The sequence below is a fragment of the Theobroma cacao genome, chromosome 8, assembly GCF_000208745.1.
Source record: "Theobroma cacao cultivar B97-61/B2 chromosome 8, Criollo_cocoa_genome_V2, whole genome shotgun sequence".
In the NCBI taxonomy this organism is placed as follows: Eukaryota; Viridiplantae; Streptophyta; class Magnoliopsida; order Malvales; family Malvaceae; genus Theobroma; species Theobroma cacao.
In genome coordinates, this window is record NC_030857.1 from 1070061 (window position 1) to 1090292 (window position 20232).

General features: G+C 39.8%; 4 protein-coding genes across 6 annotated transcripts; 2 read left to right on the forward strand and 2 right to left on the reverse strand.

Annotated features, from left to right (window-relative positions):
* Window positions 447–2146, reverse strand: LOC18591363 (transcription repressor OFP7). The gene is made up of 2 exons (XM_007017440.2): window positions 753–2146; window positions 447–666 (listed from the first exon to the last, which is right to left on the reverse strand). The coding sequence occupies exon 1, from the start codon at window positions 1801–1803 to the stop codon at window positions 772–774; it is 1032 nt and encodes a 343-aa protein (XP_007017502.1). The 5' UTR covers window positions 1804–2146; the 3' UTR covers window positions 447–666; window positions 753–771.
* On the forward strand, window positions 3787–8970 carry LOC18591364. Of its 2 annotated transcripts, XR_001929007.1 has the most exons (4): window positions 3787–4566; window positions 4682–5020; window positions 5371–5952; window positions 7810–8970. XR_001929007.1 is itself a non-coding variant. In XM_018125660.1 (3 exons), the coding sequence occupies exons 1-3, from the start codon at window positions 4264–4266 to the stop codon at window positions 5866–5868; spliced, it is 1140 nt and encodes a 379-aa protein (XP_017981149.1). In that variant the 5' UTR covers window positions 3788–4263; the 3' UTR covers window positions 5869–6006. The 2 variants fall into 2 exon arrangements, 1 of the variants encoding a protein (XP_017981149.1); XM_018125660.1 differs by lacking the exon at window positions 7810–8970 and having other exon boundaries at window positions 3788–4566; window positions 5371–6006.
* LOC18591365 lies at window positions 9343–11198 on the forward strand. Of its 2 annotated transcripts, XR_001929008.1 has the most exons (4): window positions 9343–9812; window positions 9895–10110; window positions 10182–10295; window positions 10736–10827. XR_001929008.1 is itself a non-coding variant. In XM_007017443.2 (3 exons), exons 1-3 carry the CDS (start codon window positions 9552–9554, stop codon window positions 10811–10813), a joined length of 555 nt encoding a protein of 184 aa, XP_007017505.2. In that variant the 5' UTR covers window positions 9343–9551; the 3' UTR covers window positions 10814–11198. The 2 variants fall into 2 exon arrangements, 1 of the variants encoding a protein (XP_007017505.2); XM_007017443.2 differs by lacking the exon at window positions 10182–10295 and having other exon boundaries at window positions 10736–11198.
* On the reverse strand, window positions 11277–20011 carry LOC18591366. The gene is made up of 10 exons (XM_007017444.2): window positions 19814–20011; window positions 18719–18807; window positions 17625–18545; window positions 17428–17548; window positions 17195–17338; window positions 15944–16708; window positions 13008–15744; window positions 12329–12519; window positions 12162–12221; window positions 11277–11888 (listed from the first exon to the last, which is right to left on the reverse strand). The coding sequence occupies exons 1-10, from the start codon at window positions 19881–19883 to the stop codon at window positions 11500–11502; spliced, it is 5487 nt and encodes a 1828-aa protein (XP_007017506.2). The 5' UTR covers window positions 19884–20011; the 3' UTR covers window positions 11277–11499.

The window sequence follows — 20232 nt, forward strand, 5'->3', positions numbered from 1 at the left end:
TCTTACAGTCTTATTGCTTGGTTCTAATTATTTTTCTTACTGTTTTCTCTTTGCCTTGAGTTAAAAGACTGGTTGCACCACACCATGCTTTTGCTAGGATTTTTTCTTGACAAGAAATTCTTCAAGCTTGAATTTCTTGCACATAAAGAAAAAACATACAAAATGCATCAAAATTCCTTCATTTAATTTCCTTTCGGTTCAAAATAAATGCCCTTAAATGCTAGAAAATGATTGGATAATTCGATACAAACATAACATGGAGGGCAGGCTGCATGCTTTCTTTTCAGTTGACATGACTCAATTTCAGTGGTATCCTAATAAACCCCAAGGCAAAAAACAAAACAAAGCAGGACCCTTTGTTTTTTCCATCAACATGACTCAATTTAGTTCGATGAAAATTATGTCCAAAAGGGCATTTAACACCTTCATGGAAAATAGACATCTCATTTAAAAAATTAATTTGTGTAATAGTACCTTTTTATTCCATGTTTTGAATAATTCAGGAATAAAGAATTACATCATATATTTATAATTAATAGCCCTCCCACCCTCAAATAATTAACAAGGAAAAAAGAATACAATATACTTCCCATTATCCCTACAACAGCTTATCTCATTCTACCTTCGACCTTGATTAAGTAACTTGGAAGAATTCAAGTTCCTTCCCTATAAGATCACAAATGAAATTTAATTAATAATCAGAATAAAAAAAATGGTAAATTTGGTATTTAGATAAGAAATTGAGTGCTCACCATCTTCAAGGTTTGAAATTCAGAGGCAATTCATGGGATAATCACAGAACAAGGCCTCCCAAATCTCGGTGAAGGCCTCCACGATGATGCCGTGATATTGCCTTGAATTCAAAGAAAGAAAACACTGCAGCAGCTGCTCCAAGTCCTTGGCTTCGAACATCTGCTTCTCCAGTATCATTTCCAACATCGACCTCTTGAAGTCCTCGTAAGGGTCCTCCGATTTCTTCACCACCGCCACGCTCTCACTCACCTTCCCTTCCGCCGCCTCGCGGGGCATCATCCGCCGCAACATCAAATCCTCGGATGACAGAGCTGACGAAGTTTTTGTCTTTGAAAAGATTGAATTTGATCCTCTGTCTTTCTTTGAACCGAAGCTTCTCAGTCCTTTCATCTTCTTCGTGTTGTATGCTTTTTTCTTGTTCTTCTTGGTTTCCATGTGGGAGCCCTCGGTTAGACTCTCCAGTGACTGATCCAACTCATCAATGGATGAATCGTCCAAGAAGCTTCTTGAAGTAGAGATTAAGGTTTCAGTCTCTTCATTCTCGGCTTCTTCGCTACTGAAACATCCACTGTCACGTGATGAAACGCTCGCGATTGCCTTCACTCTCTCCATCTTCTTTTCCTTCTTCTTCACCGATATATCTCCATTACGCCCATCAGAAAATGACGCTTCATAGTTTTCCCTTTGAAGCTTCGACTTCTGAGCTTTTGCCACTATGTTCAACCGAGTTGCTTCTTTCTTCCACGAGTAGTCAGATGACTCAAAGCTTACGTCCGGGGACAAGTACTGAGTGCATGATCTTGCCCGGCAGCCGCATCCGACTGATGCTATCTTCGGTGACAAGCGGCGTTTGATGAAGGAATGGTCTGGTGTCGACGGTGGCGGGGCAGGGAAGTTCGGATAGCCGATGTCTAACGCTTTAGGATTCACCGGAGAAATCCGATGAATTACCGGGACTGGAGTCTCCGGCAAATTGGAAGGTTTCTTTGATCGACATAACTGGAAAGATGGTATAACACGAGAAAGCTTGTGCTTGAAACGTTTAGCCATCCCTGGAAATCAGGTGTACTCTCCCTGTAATTTTTTGTTTACAAACTACAAAGTCTTGAGGCTTTCCAGGACCCAAGTCGATCTATATAACAGAGAAAGGCCGGCCTGGCCGTATAGAAAAATACAATAACATCTCTATTCAATACAATTAACTGACCAAATCCAAGTGATGACATGAAATCAGGTTTACACACTCTGAAAGCTACGTAAAATTCCTTAGCGAAACGTTGTGTTCGAAGACGTCTGTACATTAGGTGGGTGGTCAATGTTAGAAAAACCAGCTCCCTCTCTGTAAAATCTACTTTTAGCTAGAGAGTGTCTGTAATAAGCACGTATTCATACAATTAAAGTAAAATCGTAAACTTCTATGTCAGGTTCTCTGTATTGTTGTGTTGGTCTTTAATGGCAACATCCCTCCAACCCCAAAGGGCAAAGGGTCGAACTTTCTGTCAATTCGTTGTCAACATCATGGAGTAATTGCTGCAGGAGGGTGACAAGCTTTCTTCTAGAAAGGTGGGGAGTCTTTCTGATATAATTAGTCGATAAGCTTATCGACAAAACCTAACACCGCATTATATGTTTTGTATTGTCTTTCAAAGAATGTCAAGCCTTGCTGAGAATGAACCTTTTGCCTTTAAATACTGACACAAACTGATTAAAGCAATTCCATCGTAACTGTGGCGCATGAACATGAACATCCTTCCTATTGGAAACTAGACTCAGGCAACCGCATTAAACAAAAAACCCAAAATCTTATTCATTCTCCTTAAACAAATTAATGGGGAAATGGGTGAGACTTGGGAGAAGGAAATGGGTGTGTCCAGCCGTATTTTGAAGCGTTCATCAGAAGCCCCCAAGCACAAACAAACTAAAACTTCTGGGGCCCCCAATCCTGTCGCTGCCAAAGCATGTACGGTTATTGGCACTGGTAAGACACGTGGACTAAAATTAAACACTAGAAAACGAAATTGGAAAAATTCTGCTTCAATGCACACGCGTTTTGAACTTTTTGACTGAAACTGATCCTAGCTGGAGAAACTAACTACGCCAATGGGAAACATGACCACAGGAGACCACGACAACATGGTTTTGTTTGTTGGGCTGTGGTGTCAGGAGATCCACCAGGTTGAGGCGTCCGGGCCCCAAAGTTCCAGATTAAAGCAGGAAGAACTGTAGGGAGTCAGTTTTAAATGGGCCAATTTAATTAATTTTGGGCCTTTTCTTTCAGGTTTTTAATTGACTATTACTTGTATTTTAAGCCATGTTTGTTAAATGGAAACCTAATTATTTATTAATTAGTTATATATTCGATATGTACCAACCTAGGTACCTCTCTATTCATGGTCTATACATGCTTAATTTTGCCTAATTAAGATGAAAAAAAATTGCCAATCAAAGCTATTGAGAGATTATTATTTTTGTGATGGGTTCATATTATGAGGTATATATATATAGTATAACTCTAATTAACTAATAATATTGTATTATAACCTTAACTATATATTATAGTCTAATTAAATAATAATATTGTATTATTTTTGTTTACTAAAATTCTATAATCATTTAATTTTGAATCAAAATTGTATATTCATTTATATAATATATGGAAATTATTAAAATTTCGTACCGATGAAGGATTGAGATTTGTATAATTGAACACAATTAATTGTAGGTGAAGTGAATCTTTACTGGTATATATATATATAGATATATATTTGATATATCATGCATGTATAAGGGGAAAAAAAAAAAGAAGGAAAAAGTGGATAGAAGGAAACTTGATCTTCCCATGTATGAACCACCTTTTAAATTGATATAAATAGGGGGGGTCAGGCTCCATGGGGCCTAGGGAGATTACTGTTTCATCACCAAACAGAAGTGCCGAATTGTTTGGTAGTCATGCCAAAGCTCTAAATTAAACAGAAATTCAGGTACGAAATCTATATAGGATTTTCCTCATTCTTTTTTTCCTAGGGGCAGTCAACTTGCGAAAGGTTTCATCACCTGTCGGCCTGATTGCCGATTTGCCATATTGTTAATTCGAACTGGCCAATTACAGGTTGCCACTAGAGCTGATTGATTTGGTTGCATACAAAAATGGGGAATTCCATCTGTGAGATCAGTATTGTACCTAAACATAAGACTGCTGCTTTGCTGATGCTGGGCTACCAAATCCCAAATTAAACGAATTACATACCGTTAAAATCGTGCGTGCACGACGAGACCTACGGGCAAGGGGCACCTCAAGCCTCAAAAAATCTTCCCTCCCCCAAAGGCCAAGGCTCTGCAAATCATATCTCATTCCAGGTGATTCAACTTGAATCCTCCAACGCAAAAAGCAAAGTTTCCATTCGAACAACCTCAGGCTCAGAGGGGAAGAGGAAGGAGGAAGGTTTCCTTTCTCTTGCCAGGGCTCCTTTTCCTCTTTCTCTCCCATTTTGTCTTTCCCTTCCTGTTGCCATGATGATAAGGAAGCTGTGTCCTAATCTTGATAAAAAAGATGGCCTGGAGACCGTCCTGGAAGTGCCCATACCTGAAGAAATGTACACCAAGATGGGCAGCAATGCAGCTTTGCGGTGGCAAAACATGCGTGCCTTGATGAAAGCTCAATCAGCTTTTGACAAGTCAACCCATCTCCAAGCTAAATCAGACAATGAGTTCTTGGCGTTGCTTAAGATTGTTGGCGCCCCTCTCATCCCTTTCCAGGTTCATTTGGAGAATTACACACTTTCAGGTCCCCTGAATTCGAAAGATTGTTCTATTGTGAGTACAACTCTTCCATATCTTCCTCAATTCCTGGAATATATATATATATATATATATATACACACGCACACAGACATAGTACATGATAACAAGATTCTTGTTGTATGAATAGGAAGCTTCTACTGCAAAATATATAGTACAGCAGTATGTAGCCGCTACCGGCGGACATTTGGCGTTGAGTTCAATGACCAGCATGTATGCAGTGGGACAGGTGAAAATGCAGGGGTCAGAGATGCAGCAGGGTGATGATAGCGTGCATACCCGAGGCAACTGCGAGGTCGGCGGGTTTGTATTATGGCAAAAGAACCCGGATTTGTGGTATTTAGAACTAGTTGTTTCTGGTTTCAAGGTCAGTGCAGGCAGTGACGGTAAGGTTGCCTGGAACCAGTCGTCCTCACAACCTGGTCAGGCAAATAGAGGCCCTCCACGACCCCTTCGCCGATTCTTCCAGGTAATTTTCCTCGTTAGATAGTTTTGTTGGTACCTTGATGTAATGAATTTGGTCTGACGGATGTTAGAACCTGAATATTATGATAGAAATCAAGGATGGAGCCGGATTCATGATTGTGGAATAATGCCGTTACAAATTGTAAAACTTTTACCTCTTGTAGTTGGCCCCAAAGATTTTCTTATTCTAATTAGTTCTTTAATCAAATCAAAAACATTGTGAACCCATTATTTCTGGTACCTTGGGCCACGAAAACATATTCACAGAAATAATATGACTGGAACTTTCGTATGGTACTGTCTTATGCTGCATTGAATCTAACTTCCATGATATTCACCCTGTGGATTCCTCAGGGCCTGGACCCCAGGTGCACTGCTAGCTTATTCTTAGATGCGGTTTGCATAGGAGAGCAGGCTATTAACAACGAAGATTGTTTCGTACTCAAGCTTGAAACTGCTGCAAACGCCCTCAAAGTGCAGAGTTCAGCGCAGACAGAAATCATCCATCACACAATCTGGGGGTACTTCAGCCAAAGAACAGGACTCCTCGTCAAGTTCGAGGACACGAAGCTGGTCAGGATGAAACCCGTCAAGGGAAACGACAGTGCGTTTTGGGAGACCAGCGTGGAGACGGTGGTCCAAGATTACAAGTACATCGATGGCATCAACATAGCACACAGTGGGAAGACGATCACGACACTTTACAGATACGGGAAGTCATATAATCAGAAGAGGAAGATTGAAGAAACTTGGAGGATCGATGAGGTTGATTTCAACATTTGTGGGTTGTCCAATGAAACCTTCCTGCCTCCAGCTGATCTCAAGAGAGAGCAAGAAGGTGGAGAGCAATGATAAGCTTAGATTTCCTCTTCCTTTTTTTTCCTTGTAGAAGTTGAAACACAAAGGAAAGTCGAAGAAAAATGCGTGTACATATAGGTAAATTTGAGAATCGCTTCATTTTTCCATGGCTAATTAAGCTTTTCTGAATTCTTTGTTGGTGGTAAATTTATCTTGCTATCCCAAGACTAGAACCATAAGCCTACAAAAAACAGTTTAACCTCTTGGGCCTGGTGAGGCCCATTTGGCCCATTTTCCTATATTATAGGGGTCCTTTCAGCCCATTTTCGGAACAAAATCCTGCTAAAGGCCCAAATAAACGGCGCCGCTAAAGTCAACAATGGACACTTCTCAGGAAACAAAAAAAAAAAATGCTCACTTTGAAAACCCTAAATCCTGTAAACTCTATTTAACCGACTAAAGAGCCCAAGCTTCTTCTCAGCTTGCCGCCTCTGAAGATTTCTCTCTCTCTCTCTTGATTTTCTTCTCCCTGCACTTGACTTTGGTTAGGAAAACCCTAGCTGGAAATTTCCATCTTATTTTAAATTTCGATTCCTAAAATCATATCAAATTACAATTTTTTTTCTTTTCTTGCATCTGTTTACCCTCTCCTTTTTGAAGCAAAACTAAGTAATGCTTAAGGAGATATAACGGATGCAGATAGTGAGAGGTTAGCTTACCAGCCCATTGCATTATCTTTATTTGCCTTGGTGTCAAATGGACTTACCGACATTTCTTTTTGGAAGAAAAATTACTGTTGTTTGCTTAGTTTATAAATCTAAGTAGAAGCTTTCGTTGTTGGCAAGGGATGAATGCTTATCTTATCCTACACTCTGATGAACCGTGTTGATTCAATTTTCCGCTTATTGATATTCTGATGCCAATTTTTCTTCTAATTTTCTCTTTTTATTTGATTTTTTGGTTGGAATTTTGAAAGTGAAGGCAGATGATGTAAAGTTTCTTATCCTACACACTGAAACATGAATGTAGACTGATAAACTCCGCTTATTATCTGATGCCTTTTCTTAACTGAGTTTAAGATTCTCTTTTTTTTTACCATTTTCTTTTGTCAATTTTTTAATTTTATTTGATTTTAATATTATTTTCAATGATGAGAAGAAGCAGACGGGCGGTCTGAATCTGATGCCATGTTGTATGTCTGCAATTTTCCACATGTGGAATTTCTCTGAGTTTCAATTATTTCAATCTTTCTTTGTTTTCTGATTTCTTTTCTTTTGTGAACTTTGTAGTTTAAAGCTGAAAGATTTACCTTTTTATGCAATGATGAAGTTGCTTGAATTATGTCTGGACATATGATATTAGTCTATGATTAGCTATAGCTATGCATCTTCTGAGCAAAGTATTATCAATCTATATGGTTGTATGGTGAAATAACACTTGAAATAGATTTGGGTTTGTGAAGTTCTTACTTATGGACTTGCAGCACTGATGGTCCTTGGTTTTATTTGGAATGTATCTTGAGTTTAGTCTGCTTGTTTGTGGTAAATACTTTGTGTTTAATGCTAGACAAATATCAGGTTTTGTAAAACGTTTGGTGAACTTGTTATCAACAGCCTTAAGAGTATTCGTTAAGGTGCTATTTATAGAAATTTCTTTCATATAAAATGCAGTTGTTCACAATTATTGTGATGATTTTCTATGCATTGAATGTAGATATTTCTTTAAATAGTAATTTTAACAATTTGCTCTTATGCATTTGGTAACAATTTATCATGCTTCTACATGGATTAAGGCAGAGGACCTTATGACCATGTGGATGTTGTCCATAAGTTTTTTGAGTTGAGGATTTTAAGATTGTGTAGACTTTTGTAATTCTGGTTGATCAACACCACTGGATTTTCAGCTTTCTAAAATCTTTAGGAATATATATATTAGTTTGGGAGCGCATGTTTGATTTTAAGGCTATTTCTAGATGTGTATTTTTTTTTATAACAGGAGATTTGAAGTTCTGATAAGCTTGGAATGATCAAGCTAGTTGATACGTGGCCGAGTTGGCTGGATGGCAAAGTGTGGTGCGGGATTTTTGGATCAGTGGTGCAAGGCTGTGGAATTTTTCTCGCCGCTGCTCTGCATCTCTAAATTGTTTTGGGTTCACATGGGTCTGGTATGGATTTAGTGGGGTGTATTGCAGTGATAGGGTACTTTCAAGTAGCACATAGGTTGTGGTTGGTATGCTGCTGTATGTGTAGTACTTTCCCTGCATTTTAATGGATGTAAAGACATTCCATATTTGGTTTACCATCCAATTAAAATGCAAGAAAAGTGCCCCACATGTAGTATACTAAACTCAAACTTAGTCTTAGTTAATTGTAGATTAATTTAATTGCTTTTATTTTAGCATTGTGTTTAACTGAACAGATCAAATGTAATTCAATGGAGATCTATTAATGAATTATTGTTGATATTGGCTTTATGTTTTATTGCCCTTTCTATCACCTTCTTTGATTGATTATCTTTGTATATTTCATGCTGTGGTTTGATGCTTTGATATGCTTTGGGTGGGTGGCTTCTTTTACTGACCACATGAATGGATGTAAAAGGCTAATCTGTTTAAAAGATTATGAACTCGACGAAGTCAACAGTTGGGGCCCAATGATGCAGAACAGACAATTGATGTTAAATTTTTGCTACTGTAAAATCCCAGCTTTATCTGGCTATGAATGCTTTGTTCCCCCATTGGAATCACAACGGTAGTTGGTTGGTCAAGTGCTTATCCAGAACAATGTGGAAACCACAAACCCACAACTGTAAAGTGCTTGCCTAACTGCTGGATAAAGCATTATGAGGCTTAGTGGGATCAGGATGGTCTCGCCTATAGTAGAAATGGATGGTCAAATCTAGATCTTCTTACCCTTGGATATGGTGCTGTAAATCTAAGACAAAGACTGTTGTCCTTTGTGTTGCTGTAATCTTCGTTTGTCTTGGTGGTTTCTACATCATATCTATCCTCAAGGCAGTCAAGCAGTGGGGACAATGATATGCCCTTTGATCTTGCTATTTACCTGTAAATATTAGCATATGGTTATGGGACTTAGCTTTCCCACCTGCTTTGTACTCTGTTAGTAGCTCTTGGAATAAAACAAATAACCCACACTACATAGAAATTTGCCAAAAAAATTACTTAAACATTGTCTTGTAAGACCAAACTAGTTCAAAGACAGACATTGATTCACTATGGTGGCGTTTGTGTTACTTTGAGATTGTGTACGAGAAAAAGGACAATGTAATGTTCTTCAACATTACGCTTTCTGTCTTTCATTAAGTCACCATTTAAACATTTATTAACACTAATCATGTTTTAACCCCTATAATTAAACGCATACTTAAGAGCAGCGTCACGATGTAAAAGTCAACCTGAGGAAACGCGGTGGTCAAAGGCTAGTAAGACATTAAAGTCGTATGCAACGGCGCCTCGTTGGACCCACCAAGAGCAAAAACAGCGTCGGTTGCGAAAAGATCTAAAACCAAGCTTTCGTGGCTAAATCTCATGTTAATGGTTTAATTACTACAAAGTCTTCTCTCCCTCCCATTATTATGACACTTCACCTACCTTTCTGCTCTCTTTTCCACTCCCTCTAATAATAACATTCAATTCTTTCTCTCTGCTCTCTATACCCATCACTGGTTCTAGCAAAAGCAGGCAGGCAGCTTCAAAAAGTTGTGGTTGAGAGCGGAGAATGAAGGGCCAGGATTCACCGACAGCGGTTTCGATAGCAATTCCCGTACAGCAACAAACGACAGGCAGTGCGAAAAAACACAGCTCCGTCGCGGGTTTCTTTGGTAAAAGTGGGTACAAATTCTGGGTCTTGGCTGCAATTCTCTTACTTGCTTTCTGGTCCATGTTCACTGGCTCTGTTTCTCTCAAATGGTCTTCTGGTGACCTTACTAGATTCTCTGATGACTCTGAGTTCTCTGTCCATGACGATCTCGACGTCCTCGTAAGCAATCAATCTCTCTCTCTCTCTCTCTCTCCCTCTCTTTCTTTTTCTCTTTGGGATTGACTCGTTTGTTTCATCCTAGGAATTGGAAGAAAGAGAGAAGGTGGTGAGGAAGATGTGGAATGTTTATACGCATAGCGCTAGCCTTCGTTTGCCGAAGTTTTGGCTTGAAGCTTTTGAGGCTGCTTATGAATATTTGTCAAGTGATGTTCCTGGTGTTCGAGACACGGCTATGTCTGAGATTGCCAAATTATCCATGCGCTCCCTGAATCTTGATCCGCTCTCCCCAAAATCAAAGGTCACCATTCTTTTCCTTTGATATTGATCCCTGTTACATGATTTTGATCTACCCCATAGCTTCATGTAAAGATTAGAGCCTGGTTTCATTCTTTCATTGCTGTGGGCATGAGTTGAACTCTAAAGGTTTGGAGAATTTGAGTGCACTGTTCTAAACAAGTAATAGGATCCCGCAATTCAGTGAAGGTGCTGTATTTTAATTATTTTTTTAATGATTAAAAGGGTTGCTTGTTCCTCTTGGTTGGTTCCCTTCAGATTTAAGTAACATTTCCTGTCAACTCAGAAAAATCCAGGATTTGTCCGAATGCTATGGAAGTTAGATTCTTTTATTGTTATCAATGCAGAGATTGGTTTATAGTAAAGTTCTGTTAGAAGGGATGCGGGTCTGCAAATGTCCTCTACCTCCTAATAGATAATCAAATCAGCAATCCTTTTTCTTAATCACTTCTCTAAAATCTTACGATTTTGGGGTTAATTTGGATCTATTTTGCCCATGGTTCGAATAATTTTCCTTTAATAACTCGGGAATTTCTCTGCTGTTTTTTTTATTATGAACAAGTCATTTCTTCATATGATGTGACAAATAAGTAGGTTTCTAACATTCGTCACCGTGTTGTAACATCCAGAGTACCAGTCAAGGAAGAAAGACTTTGAACCAAGCTGATAAACACAAGGACATATCTGTAACTGGGACTATGCAATAACAGGAATTCCGCCATTCCATACGAGTTGCCAGTTTCACCCTTGCAATCTCTCCTTCTGCTTCAAGTTCGAAGGAAATGGCACACGAAAAGGTTAACTAGTAATTACAATTGCTGGTGTCCAATTTTTCCCTCCTTCCACCGTTGAATAAGCAGTGGAAGCTTGACGTCTTTGAGCATTGAGATGAAGTTCTCTGTACTAAATTGAAACTGTAAAAATGGATGCTTTGGGTCAAGTCTAGGTCCTTGGATTGTGGACCAATACACTTATGGAATTTTAATTCTATTTGTACCTGGTGGATATATTGGAGGAAGAAAAGTGGCCTCCATTTTACTAAATTCCTCTGTTTCTAACATGCAAGATATCTGTATTTCATGTCTTCCTTCATATATGAAATTTTTTAGATGCGTTGAAACTTGAAGAATAAACCTGAATACTAATACACAGAGCACACCGCTGTTATAACGAACCTCTCTTGTGATTAAAAATAAATGACTTTACCGCAACTGACATTTTCTTCAACAAAATCGCTTGAGCAGATTCAAAATTACTGCTGCTGCTGTTACTCACTCTATAAGGAGGAGGGGGAAAAATCCTAAATTAGAACATTTACAAACAGAAAATCCAAATGTATTTACACCGTACTCTCGAAAATCTTGTGCCCTCTGAATCTTATCTCTCGAAAATATCAATCTTCTACTGTCTGAATCTCGCCCATCATGATCCGGTTACTAACAACGTTGAATCCCAAGACAGCAGGACTCACCTTTTTTCCTTTCTTCCCCTTCTTCTTGCCTCCGCCCTTTGAAGAACCATCTGGGCCGACTGCATTGTCCTGGTCAAAGTCACCAGCAGCTGTATTGCCAGAATTTACATTTCTGGGACTTGCCTCTGTGACCTTTAGGTCATTTCGACTTTGAAAGGCAATCTCAAGTACGTCTGCTGGTAACAACTCCTTGTAGTTGAGAAATTTTTCAATGAACTCGTGGTTAGGGTCAAATGACCCGAGGTTCTCTACCAGAAGTATCTGAGCCTCTGATCTAGATTGCTTCAAACAAAATTCCAAGAAACTTGTATCTAGCAAAGAGAAAGGAAAAGTGAAACAAGGTTAAAATGCCAACAATCACCAAGTATTCAGCCAGCTTTTATATCTAGAAGACTAGAATGATAGATTCACAAAATTAGAAATAGGACGAGCAATTATTAGTACATCATCTTAAGCTGAAAAGAAGAGGTTAAATCCAAAAATGACATGCTCTGTATTACAACAAAAAGAAAACACGATAATATACAAATATAGTCTTCTACCCAGAACAGGTATAACTTATACCACATAGCAAAATGCCATACCTTTTGTCCCAATAAGCCTAACACACTCACTCTCGCACCAGTCTCTGAAATCCATGGCCTCTGCATAAAAGTGAAATGCATATGATGTCAAATTTTTTATAGCAAGTAGTTAATAAAAAGCAACAAACTTTTTCTACAAAGACCTTAATCATCTCAGGATGACTTACCAGAATGCTTGGTCGATGTGCCCCTTTTCCCTTTAAGGGAAGTTGCGGAGGCAGGAGAGGATAACACAGTACTCTCAATTTGTCTGCCACCCACTGACTTCTGTCGGCTTAATGACCTGCTTGCAATTCCTTTAACAGGAGTATTTTTGGTTCCCCAACTGCCCATGTTTGCTAGATGCGGGAAATCAGCTCTGTTTACAACAAAAGATAACAAAAATTCACATCTGTATGGAATAATTGACTGAATCTCATTAAATGTAAAGTCAACAAAGATAAACATCTACTTCTCTCTGTTTGCAAGGATGTATTATAAGTCTTGGCTTTTGATGGGATAAAAATGGCAAAGAGTATTCCCATACTGACTCCAAAAATTGGGATAATTATATTTAAGTTTAAGTCAAAATCTAAATTTTCTTTTCACTAGAATAATATCACTCTCTAGCTGCCATACTTAGCTGTGTGCAGGTTATATGAAGTAAGATTGATTTAAAAAGTACTCCAGATAAGGTGTTGCCGAACAGGATAGCTGATGAAATAACAAGAGATAGACCCAACTTCCAATTCACTCTAGCAATGACAATACCAAAGAACTGTAAACATTTACGCAATGAGTGTGTGTGTGTGTGTTTTCTTTTCCTTTTTGCAGGGGGGTGGGGGTGGGTTGGTGAAGAGAACTCACTGCTTTGTTTCTTGCTTTGTCTGATCAATAGGGCCCCAGAATAGGTCATCTTCGCCTTTATATTTTGACTGAGAAGATGCATTTGAATTAATATGGATGGGAGATGCAACCTTCGATGGTGAAGATGCAGTGATCGACCGTGATGAAGCAGCACCATGAGTTGACTGACTTGGCTGGGATTTCTGTGGAGTTGGTATTGGATTTGTGGGCTGGACAGAGGAATTCTTCTTCTGCTGCTCCTTTTGGATGTCTCTTAATGACGTGGGTTTAGAAAGTTTCTTAGAATCAGTAGACCAAGCTGGTGCAGAGGAGGGGTTTACTTGCTCCCCTTTCCAAGGAACAAAATCTCCCAAAGAAGGACCAGAAGGAATTGAAGGCAATACTTCCTTCTCCTGCTGTGCAGGACGAGCACTTCTGCTTTTCTCAACAGGGCTCGCACTAACAGGCACTTCAGTGGGAGTAAGAGGAACCGACACTTTTGCTCCTGCACCCTTTGCTTTTGCAGACTTTTTCCGACTCTTTTTAGTTTCTTTAGCCTCAATAAAGTTGTCATCATCAATAGGTTCCACATTTGTGGTGGTAACATGAACAGAAGATAAAGTAGAAATACTGTCAGGAACATCTGCATCTCTTTCACTGGAATTTCCCAAAACTTCGTCTGCCAACAGATCATGCAATGGGCTCTTTTTACTATTTGGATTTGCAGAACTTTCAGGTTTCCCGACAGCTGACTCGATAATATCTGCATCTCTTTGACTTTCTCTAGAAACTTTGGGTTCCAAACTAGCCACAACTCCAGACCAAGGAGTCGACAAACTCATGGAGTTAACAGAAGAAGTAATCTCTGATACTGCCATCTCAACTTGTACCTTCCTTTGTTCTTCCTGTTGTATTTCCAACAATGACTTTGCCTTGAAACCGGGAGCAGGTTTCCAAGCACGTAAGGCTGGCTGTATTGGTGTGTTTTGTGCTGGGAAAGAATCCGAAAGACTGGATTCACCCTTGAGTTCTGTGGTTTCAACATCAACAATACCAACATTTGCAGCTGAAGAGCTTTTAACATATTGAGAATCCATGTGGACAACAGGGGCAATTCTGGATTTATTCTCTTCCCTCTTTCTTGGAGATGTTCCATAAAGGTTATCTCCAGCAGTGTTAGCGTCACCAACAACTGGCTCTTCAGTTTCAGATGGTTTCAACTGCACCGAAGAGGAAGCCTTCGCAACTCCCTTTGCCTGGTCAGAAGCTTGTGATGACTTACTAGATTTTTGCTTTCTAGACTTCTTTTCTGAAGCTTTTCTTACCTCACGAGCTTCAACATTCTTAACCTCTCTCACCACAGAAGGCTGATCGTCACTTCTTTCTCTTCCAACTTGCAGTTCATTAATAGCAGCTGTAGGTTGAACACGCTCATTAATAGGTGTATCAATTTTAGAGGTTCTAGTAATAGCAATTTCAGGGTGCTCCAGAGTTACACAATTTGCATCATTCCCTGGGGTTGCAATTGGTACAATGTCATCAATCTTCTGAGCATCATCCAGTGGCTGCTCCAGTTTAAGAGCATGACAGTCAGAAGCAATGAGGGGGGCTTGCACAAGAGCAGCCTCCTGGGAGGATAAGCTCATCACTTCCATTGAAGGTGAGCTTTCACCAATCGTTGTCACTGGCAAAGACTGTTGGATGTCATTAACCTGTTCTGGGGCATTAGTTCCCCAGCTCATCTGACGGTTGATGCTACCAAACATCTGGTGCGGCAATTGCAGAGGGGCTTCAGAACTAACAGCATAACCCATATCCTTGGTAGCTTGCAGAGGCCGATTTATATAGTTATTGGCATGTTCATCTTGGGTGGCTGGGAGTTGTATCTGTGAACCAATCTGAAGCATATCTTGTGATGACTGAAGTCGATTAGGATCCACTGATGCATTCCCAGTTGGCATTGTAGTAGCCTGTAAGTGTCCATAAGAAGGCTCACCAAAATGCTGCTGGGAATGATGTTCTTGATAAACCTGTGAAAGCAACTGTTGTTGCCGTAATAACTGTTGCTGTTCCTCCTGTCTCTGTTGTTGCTTAAGCAACATGATCTTCTCAAGCAATAACATATGTTGTGTTGGTACTGATGCCTGGGGTGGTAGCTGCTGCATCAAATATTGCTGCTGCTGCTGCAACATTAGCAGTTGGGGGTCTTGAGATAAACCAGAGGAGATTAACTTTTCTGGCGTTAAAATACCAGATGAGTTATCCATAGTTTGACTAAGCAAACTTGTCAAGGAAGGTGGGGTTGGTGTTTGCAGCCTCTGTTGCTGGATCCCAAACGATGCTTGGGTAGGAAAACTCTGAGCGTGATGTAACTCAATCTTATCTTGAAGAGGATCCAAAGCACCTTGTGATGGGAAATTTGACCAACCGCCAACACTATTGTTTACTCCAGGAGCAGACCTTTCAGATAATCCTTGGAGGATGGACATCATATCAGCACCTTGTGAATGAGGTGGCTGAAGAATGTTGTCAGTCAATGATGTTAGGAGCTTTGCATGAGGTGCGGGTGATTCAGAGATGATCTCTGACTTTGAAACCATAGATGCAGCATCTCTCCCTGGCCAATAAGGGTAGGGTTTTGGTAATGACCTCTGCCTTTCAAGCGTCATTCTCTTGGCCAAGAGATAGAGGTCATTTCCACTTTCTATACCAGATGCCGGAATGCTACTAGAATTATTTGCAATATAGCCTTGCAGACCTAAAACAAAACCACACGAGACATGTTAAGCTGTCACCTGTTTAAAAATACTAGAAGAAAGATTGAATAAACTTCCGGGGGTGGGAAGGGGGGATTCCTTATAGATCAAAACCCTAGAATACTCTACCTTTCAGAGTTCAGCACACAAGATTATATCAAATAAATTAAATAAATCTGGTTCTGTATGTTAAAACCTAACCTTGAGATGGATTGCTCAAGCTACCGGACATGAGTGACTCCAGAAACCTATTTTCAGCTTCTGTTGTCGAACCATGTTTAGGTCTTGGCTCATTTCTGATAATATCAACCTCACTTGCACCAACATGAGCTTTCCCAAAGCTACTCAAGTTTGGCTTGCTTGACACATCTGAGAGTTCACCCTGTTTTTGCACACCAAATCCAGGTGGTGGTCGTGCTTTAGCTCGTAAGTGTGGCATTACATCACCAAGTAAAGAAAACGGTGAGTCCTTGGGTGCACTAGCAAGCCGAACTTCCAAATCTATCCCAAAATATCCTGCCTCAAACCAACCTATAATGTCAATCCCTGAAAAAGGGCCTTGAATTTCACCTTGAGGATCTTTGTAGTGTAGGAGAAGGTCCTCTGGTGCAGGCAGCTTCCTCGGTTCAGGTTCCCTCTCCAAAACTCCAGAGGGTTGCCTCTTAAGAATAGGATCCTCACTAGTTTGCCAATTCGCTTCATCTCTGGAATAGGATGAATTCATCACATTACTTTCTCGTTGGTTAATCATATCTTCCTGTGGTTGTGACCGGCACATATCAGGGGTTCTTGACCTGACATCATTTGGAATCTCCTTCCAATCATGTGCCACTGTATGTGACCGTTCTACCAAAGATGAGGCTCGCCACATGGTGCCAGGATTAACAGAGTTAGTCACTTGTGAGCTTATCTCCTTACTTATGGGCACCTCATCAGCCTTTCTGTAAGAACCGGTATCATCCATAGCTGCAAAAATATAGGTGCATAAAAGATCAATGGTAGAAGTCACATAATAGAAACACTGATGCTATCATGATAGAGCAAGCAAATAATATGTCAAATCTACACAAAGCGGTGTGCCGCACTGAATTTCAGACAGAACGACAAAAGCTGAAAATCAGTGTGCAAATAGCCTCAAAACAGCAATCACATTAAACTAACTTACCAATCCATTTAACATACAAATGTTATCTACAAGAGCTGATTATCTCCTTCGCCATAACAAATCTGAACTATCCCTTAATCCCCAAGACAAACTGATTGGGGTTGGCTAACTGAAGCCTTCTTTATTCCAACCCATATAACAGTCATTCTTAAAAAGATGTAGCAATGAACTATATCAGATATGGTTCAAAAACTTCAAATGAGAAGACTTTTCATAGCCAATAAAATAATTTGCAGGATGGTTGCCATTGCAATGAAATATAAACTAAACAGTTTATGTAATTATACCTTCGGGTTTAAATTTACTATCTGGGTATCCCTTATGCTTTTCAAGTGGTGAACCCTCTAAGTAATTTGAATAACTGCTCTTTGGAACATCCACGCTTTCATCTTTACAATCGTCAACAGCAGGCGGTAAATCTTCCCTGCTGCCTGTGTAAACCAATCCAAGCAGAAATTAGACACTACACCAAAATAAGCACAGATATACAGGAGCAATATATCTTGAACTGGTAGAATACCAATCTTGTTTCGTCTTGAATGAGTAAACTCTATTGAGTTCCGGCCAGCAGGCCCATCTTTAGGCACCTGAGGAGCACCACTACTTGTTATGTCCCCTTTGTCAATTCCCTTCAGAACAACCTGTCCAAGAGGCAATCAAATCAACAGCAGAGTCTAAATTGAAGTTCACCATTATAATAAATAGAAAGAAATTTACCATTTCATCAGAATTTGGAGCACAAAGAGCTAGAGGTTCCAATGGTTCATTCTGTGTAAGAGAAGGCACTTGTACAAGCTCTTCTAAGGGTTTTTGATAGATTCTCATGTCAGTTCTCCTATATACATCAAGCAATTTTGTCCTATTATATCTTAAAGGGGACGGCTCTCCATGGCCAATTTCACTCTTGTCTGATATGGTTCCGAGAGATTGGCGATGAGAAGATACGCTAGCCACTGAATTTCCACCAGCACTTCCCCTTCCACGGCCAGCAGAAAGTGTTGAAGGGTGGTTTTCTCCACGTCCCCGGCCATAGGAAAATGTGGGAACCTGTTTGCTTGGAGTTAGTGTTTGGTGATGAGGAGGCTCTCCCCTTCCTCGACTTTGAGAAGAGGTGGATCTCCATGGCCGATAGTGATCCCCCTCCCTCTCATCCTTCCTGTGGCTAGAAAGATGTGACAACCCTTTATCAAGAGGCATATCACCATCTCTGCCAGAGTCTGTCCACTTGTCACGCAAGCTTTCAGTGTCTTTATCATCAGGTCCCCAGCGTGTGTTCCATTTGCTCTCACGCCGTTGATCATAGTTTGAGTCCCTATTACCTGAATCAGTCCACCGCTCAGAGGGAGGACGGCGTGCTTCTCCGAAGTGTCTTGAAGGCAAGTTATCTGCCCATCGATCCATTCTGCGGGTGTCACTGAGCTCTTTATCTCCATCCCTCCAGTGATCTTTGCGCACAGATGAATGGGTGTCTCGTTCTTCATCACGCCAGCGGTCTCGGCGACCAGTTTCCATATCAAGTAAGGATGGCCTGAAAACATCCTTCTTCTTCAGGGTATCATGCATCTCCTCACCATTTCCTGATGGCTTCATGACATCAGACTGACTGCCATGAGCTAGATAAGGAGCAGGATGACTTTCCTGTATAGGTAATTGAATATTCAGGGGGAAAAGGAAGCACCTCTGACACAGTAAGAATATTAAACAAAACACTAACTAATTCTTGAGATGAGAACAGTTTGTTGAAATGAAGATGCAAGAAGCATTCAAACAACATAAAACAACAAGAATTCTATAGCCAAAAAACAACATACCATAGTCCCTAGTCCAGGCTTACTCTCCCCTGGCTTTGGCAGAAGCCACTGTGGAGAAAGCGGAATAGGATTCTCAGATCCCTGAACATCTGCATAAATCAAACAGATACGCCATTTAGAAAAATGGCATAAATCCAAAGTAAGTGTTTGAAATTAAAATGCTTAAGCTTACATCCAAATGATAACGCACAACAGGTACACTAGCACCTATACAAGAAATGAATTTTATAGAAACAGATTTCTAAGAAATGACCAAACTTGCCTCTTGAAACTGCCACATTGGTTTAACAATGGATAAGAGGGAAAACAATCATGAATGAGAAAAACAAAAATCAGGAGTGTAAAGACAAAACTCGTTTGCAAAGTATCAAGCAACTTTCAAATGCAGCAATGCATTGCAACTAAACTAAATTAACACAAAGAGATGTCTTAGTAAAAGCAAATCCTGAATCAGTTAATGATCTGAAATTTAAAACATCAGTTGATAGCAATAAGTTAAGTTGTCAATGATCATGGAATAAGATATATAAGATTAATCACATAAATCCTAGCATCTAACAAGTGGTTTAAAGCAATTACTTTGTAATCAAATTGTGCAAGAAATGAAATCAAAGAAGTATGTCCAATAATCGCCCTTTTGAGTCGAATTAATTAAAAACAAAAAGAATAACGTCAGTACGTCGCCATCAAATCGCACTTTTAACATTGAAAATAATTTTTTTAAAAAATAAATTTTCAGTTCGGTAACTAAAGTGCGCCGCACTAGTGAACAGCTTAAAGCTATCCTTATTTCTCTTCTTCACATTTCAATAACCAAACGGCACTTAAAATGACACCAGAGAAACAAAAAAAAATGAACAAAAACCTGGCATTTCCAAACGATAAAACCAAAAACCCTAACTTCGAGCCAACAAAAACAATAATAACCGCACCAATCTCCCAAAACCACTGAATCTACAATAATGCTTCAATAACACAAGGAAATGAGCACAAGAGAGCAAGAAAAGGTCTGAGCTAGGGTTTTACTCTGACGAATGAAAGGAGCCATTAATCCTAAATGAGAGAAGAGGAAAGGGAAGCCCTGAGGTAATATACCTTTGGAGATCGGGTGCGGAGGGTTGACAGTGAGGTGGTGGCGGGAATCGGAGGCAGAGCTATGAGCCATGGATGATCGGTGAAAGTTGAAAGAACTGAAGAGAGAAAACCAAAGGAAAACCCTTGTTGCTGTTTTTCTTTTCTTTTTTCCTTTTTTCTCGTGCCCTTAAGCGAGGTGAGAAAAAGCAGATTGTGAAGAGACGGGGGAAATATGGGTTCGGTGAAAAAAAAAATTATAATAAAAAAGTGGTAAAAAGATAAAATTATGGAGGGATAGGTACGGCTTACGTTAGTGAGTAGGGGTTACTTTGTTGTCCAACTATAGTTACTGTTTATGATTATCTGTTGATAACATCTACGCGCCAGAGGAACTACGTGGAAGGCACGCTTTCAGTATAATTCTTTCAGTGAGTTACACG

What these genes read in the sequence shown, in the direction of transcription:
- LOC18591365 (XM_007017443.2), top strand. Translation starts at nt 9,552, where the DNA reads ATGAAGGGCCAGGATTCACCGACAGCGGTTTCGATAGCAATTCCCGTA. An exon ending in ATGACGATCTCGACGTCCTC is followed by an intron (nt 9,813 to 9,894) that starts GTAAGCAATCAA and finishes GTTTCATCCTAG; the next exon opens with GAATTGGAAGAAAGAGAGAA. An exon ending in CGCTCTCCCCAAAATCAAAG is followed by an intron (nt 10,111 to 10,735) that starts GTCACCATTCTT and finishes TGTAACATCCAG; the next exon opens with AGTACCAGTCAAGGAAGAAA.
- LOC18591366 (XM_007017444.2), bottom strand. Translation starts at nt 19,883, where the DNA reads ATGGCTCATAGCTCTGCCTCCGATTCCCGCCACCACCTCACTGTCAAC. An exon ending in AGCCTGGACTAGGGACTATG is followed by an intron (nt 18,546 to 18,718) that starts GTATGTTGTTTT and finishes TTACCTATACAG; the next exon opens with GAAAGTCATCCTGCTCCTTA. An exon ending in TAGGCTTATTGGGACAAAAG is followed by an intron (nt 11,889 to 12,161) that starts GTATGGCATTTT and finishes TCTCTTTGCTAG; the next exon opens with ATACAAGTTTCTTGGAATTT.
- LOC18591364 (XM_018125660.1), top strand. Translation starts at nt 4,264, where the DNA reads ATGATGATAAGGAAGCTGTGTCCTAATCTTGATAAAAAAGATGGCCTG. An exon ending in ATTCGAAAGATTGTTCTATT is followed by an intron (nt 4,567 to 4,681) that starts GTGAGTACAACT and finishes TTGTATGAATAG; the next exon opens with GAAGCTTCTACTGCAAAATA. An exon ending in CCCTTCGCCGATTCTTCCAG is followed by an intron (nt 5,021 to 5,370) that starts GTAATTTTCCTC and finishes TGGATTCCTCAG; the next exon opens with GGCCTGGACCCCAGGTGCAC.
- LOC18591363 (XM_007017440.2), bottom strand. Translation starts at nt 1,803, where the DNA reads ATGGCTAAACGTTTCAAGCACAAGCTTTCTCGTGTTATACCATCTTTC.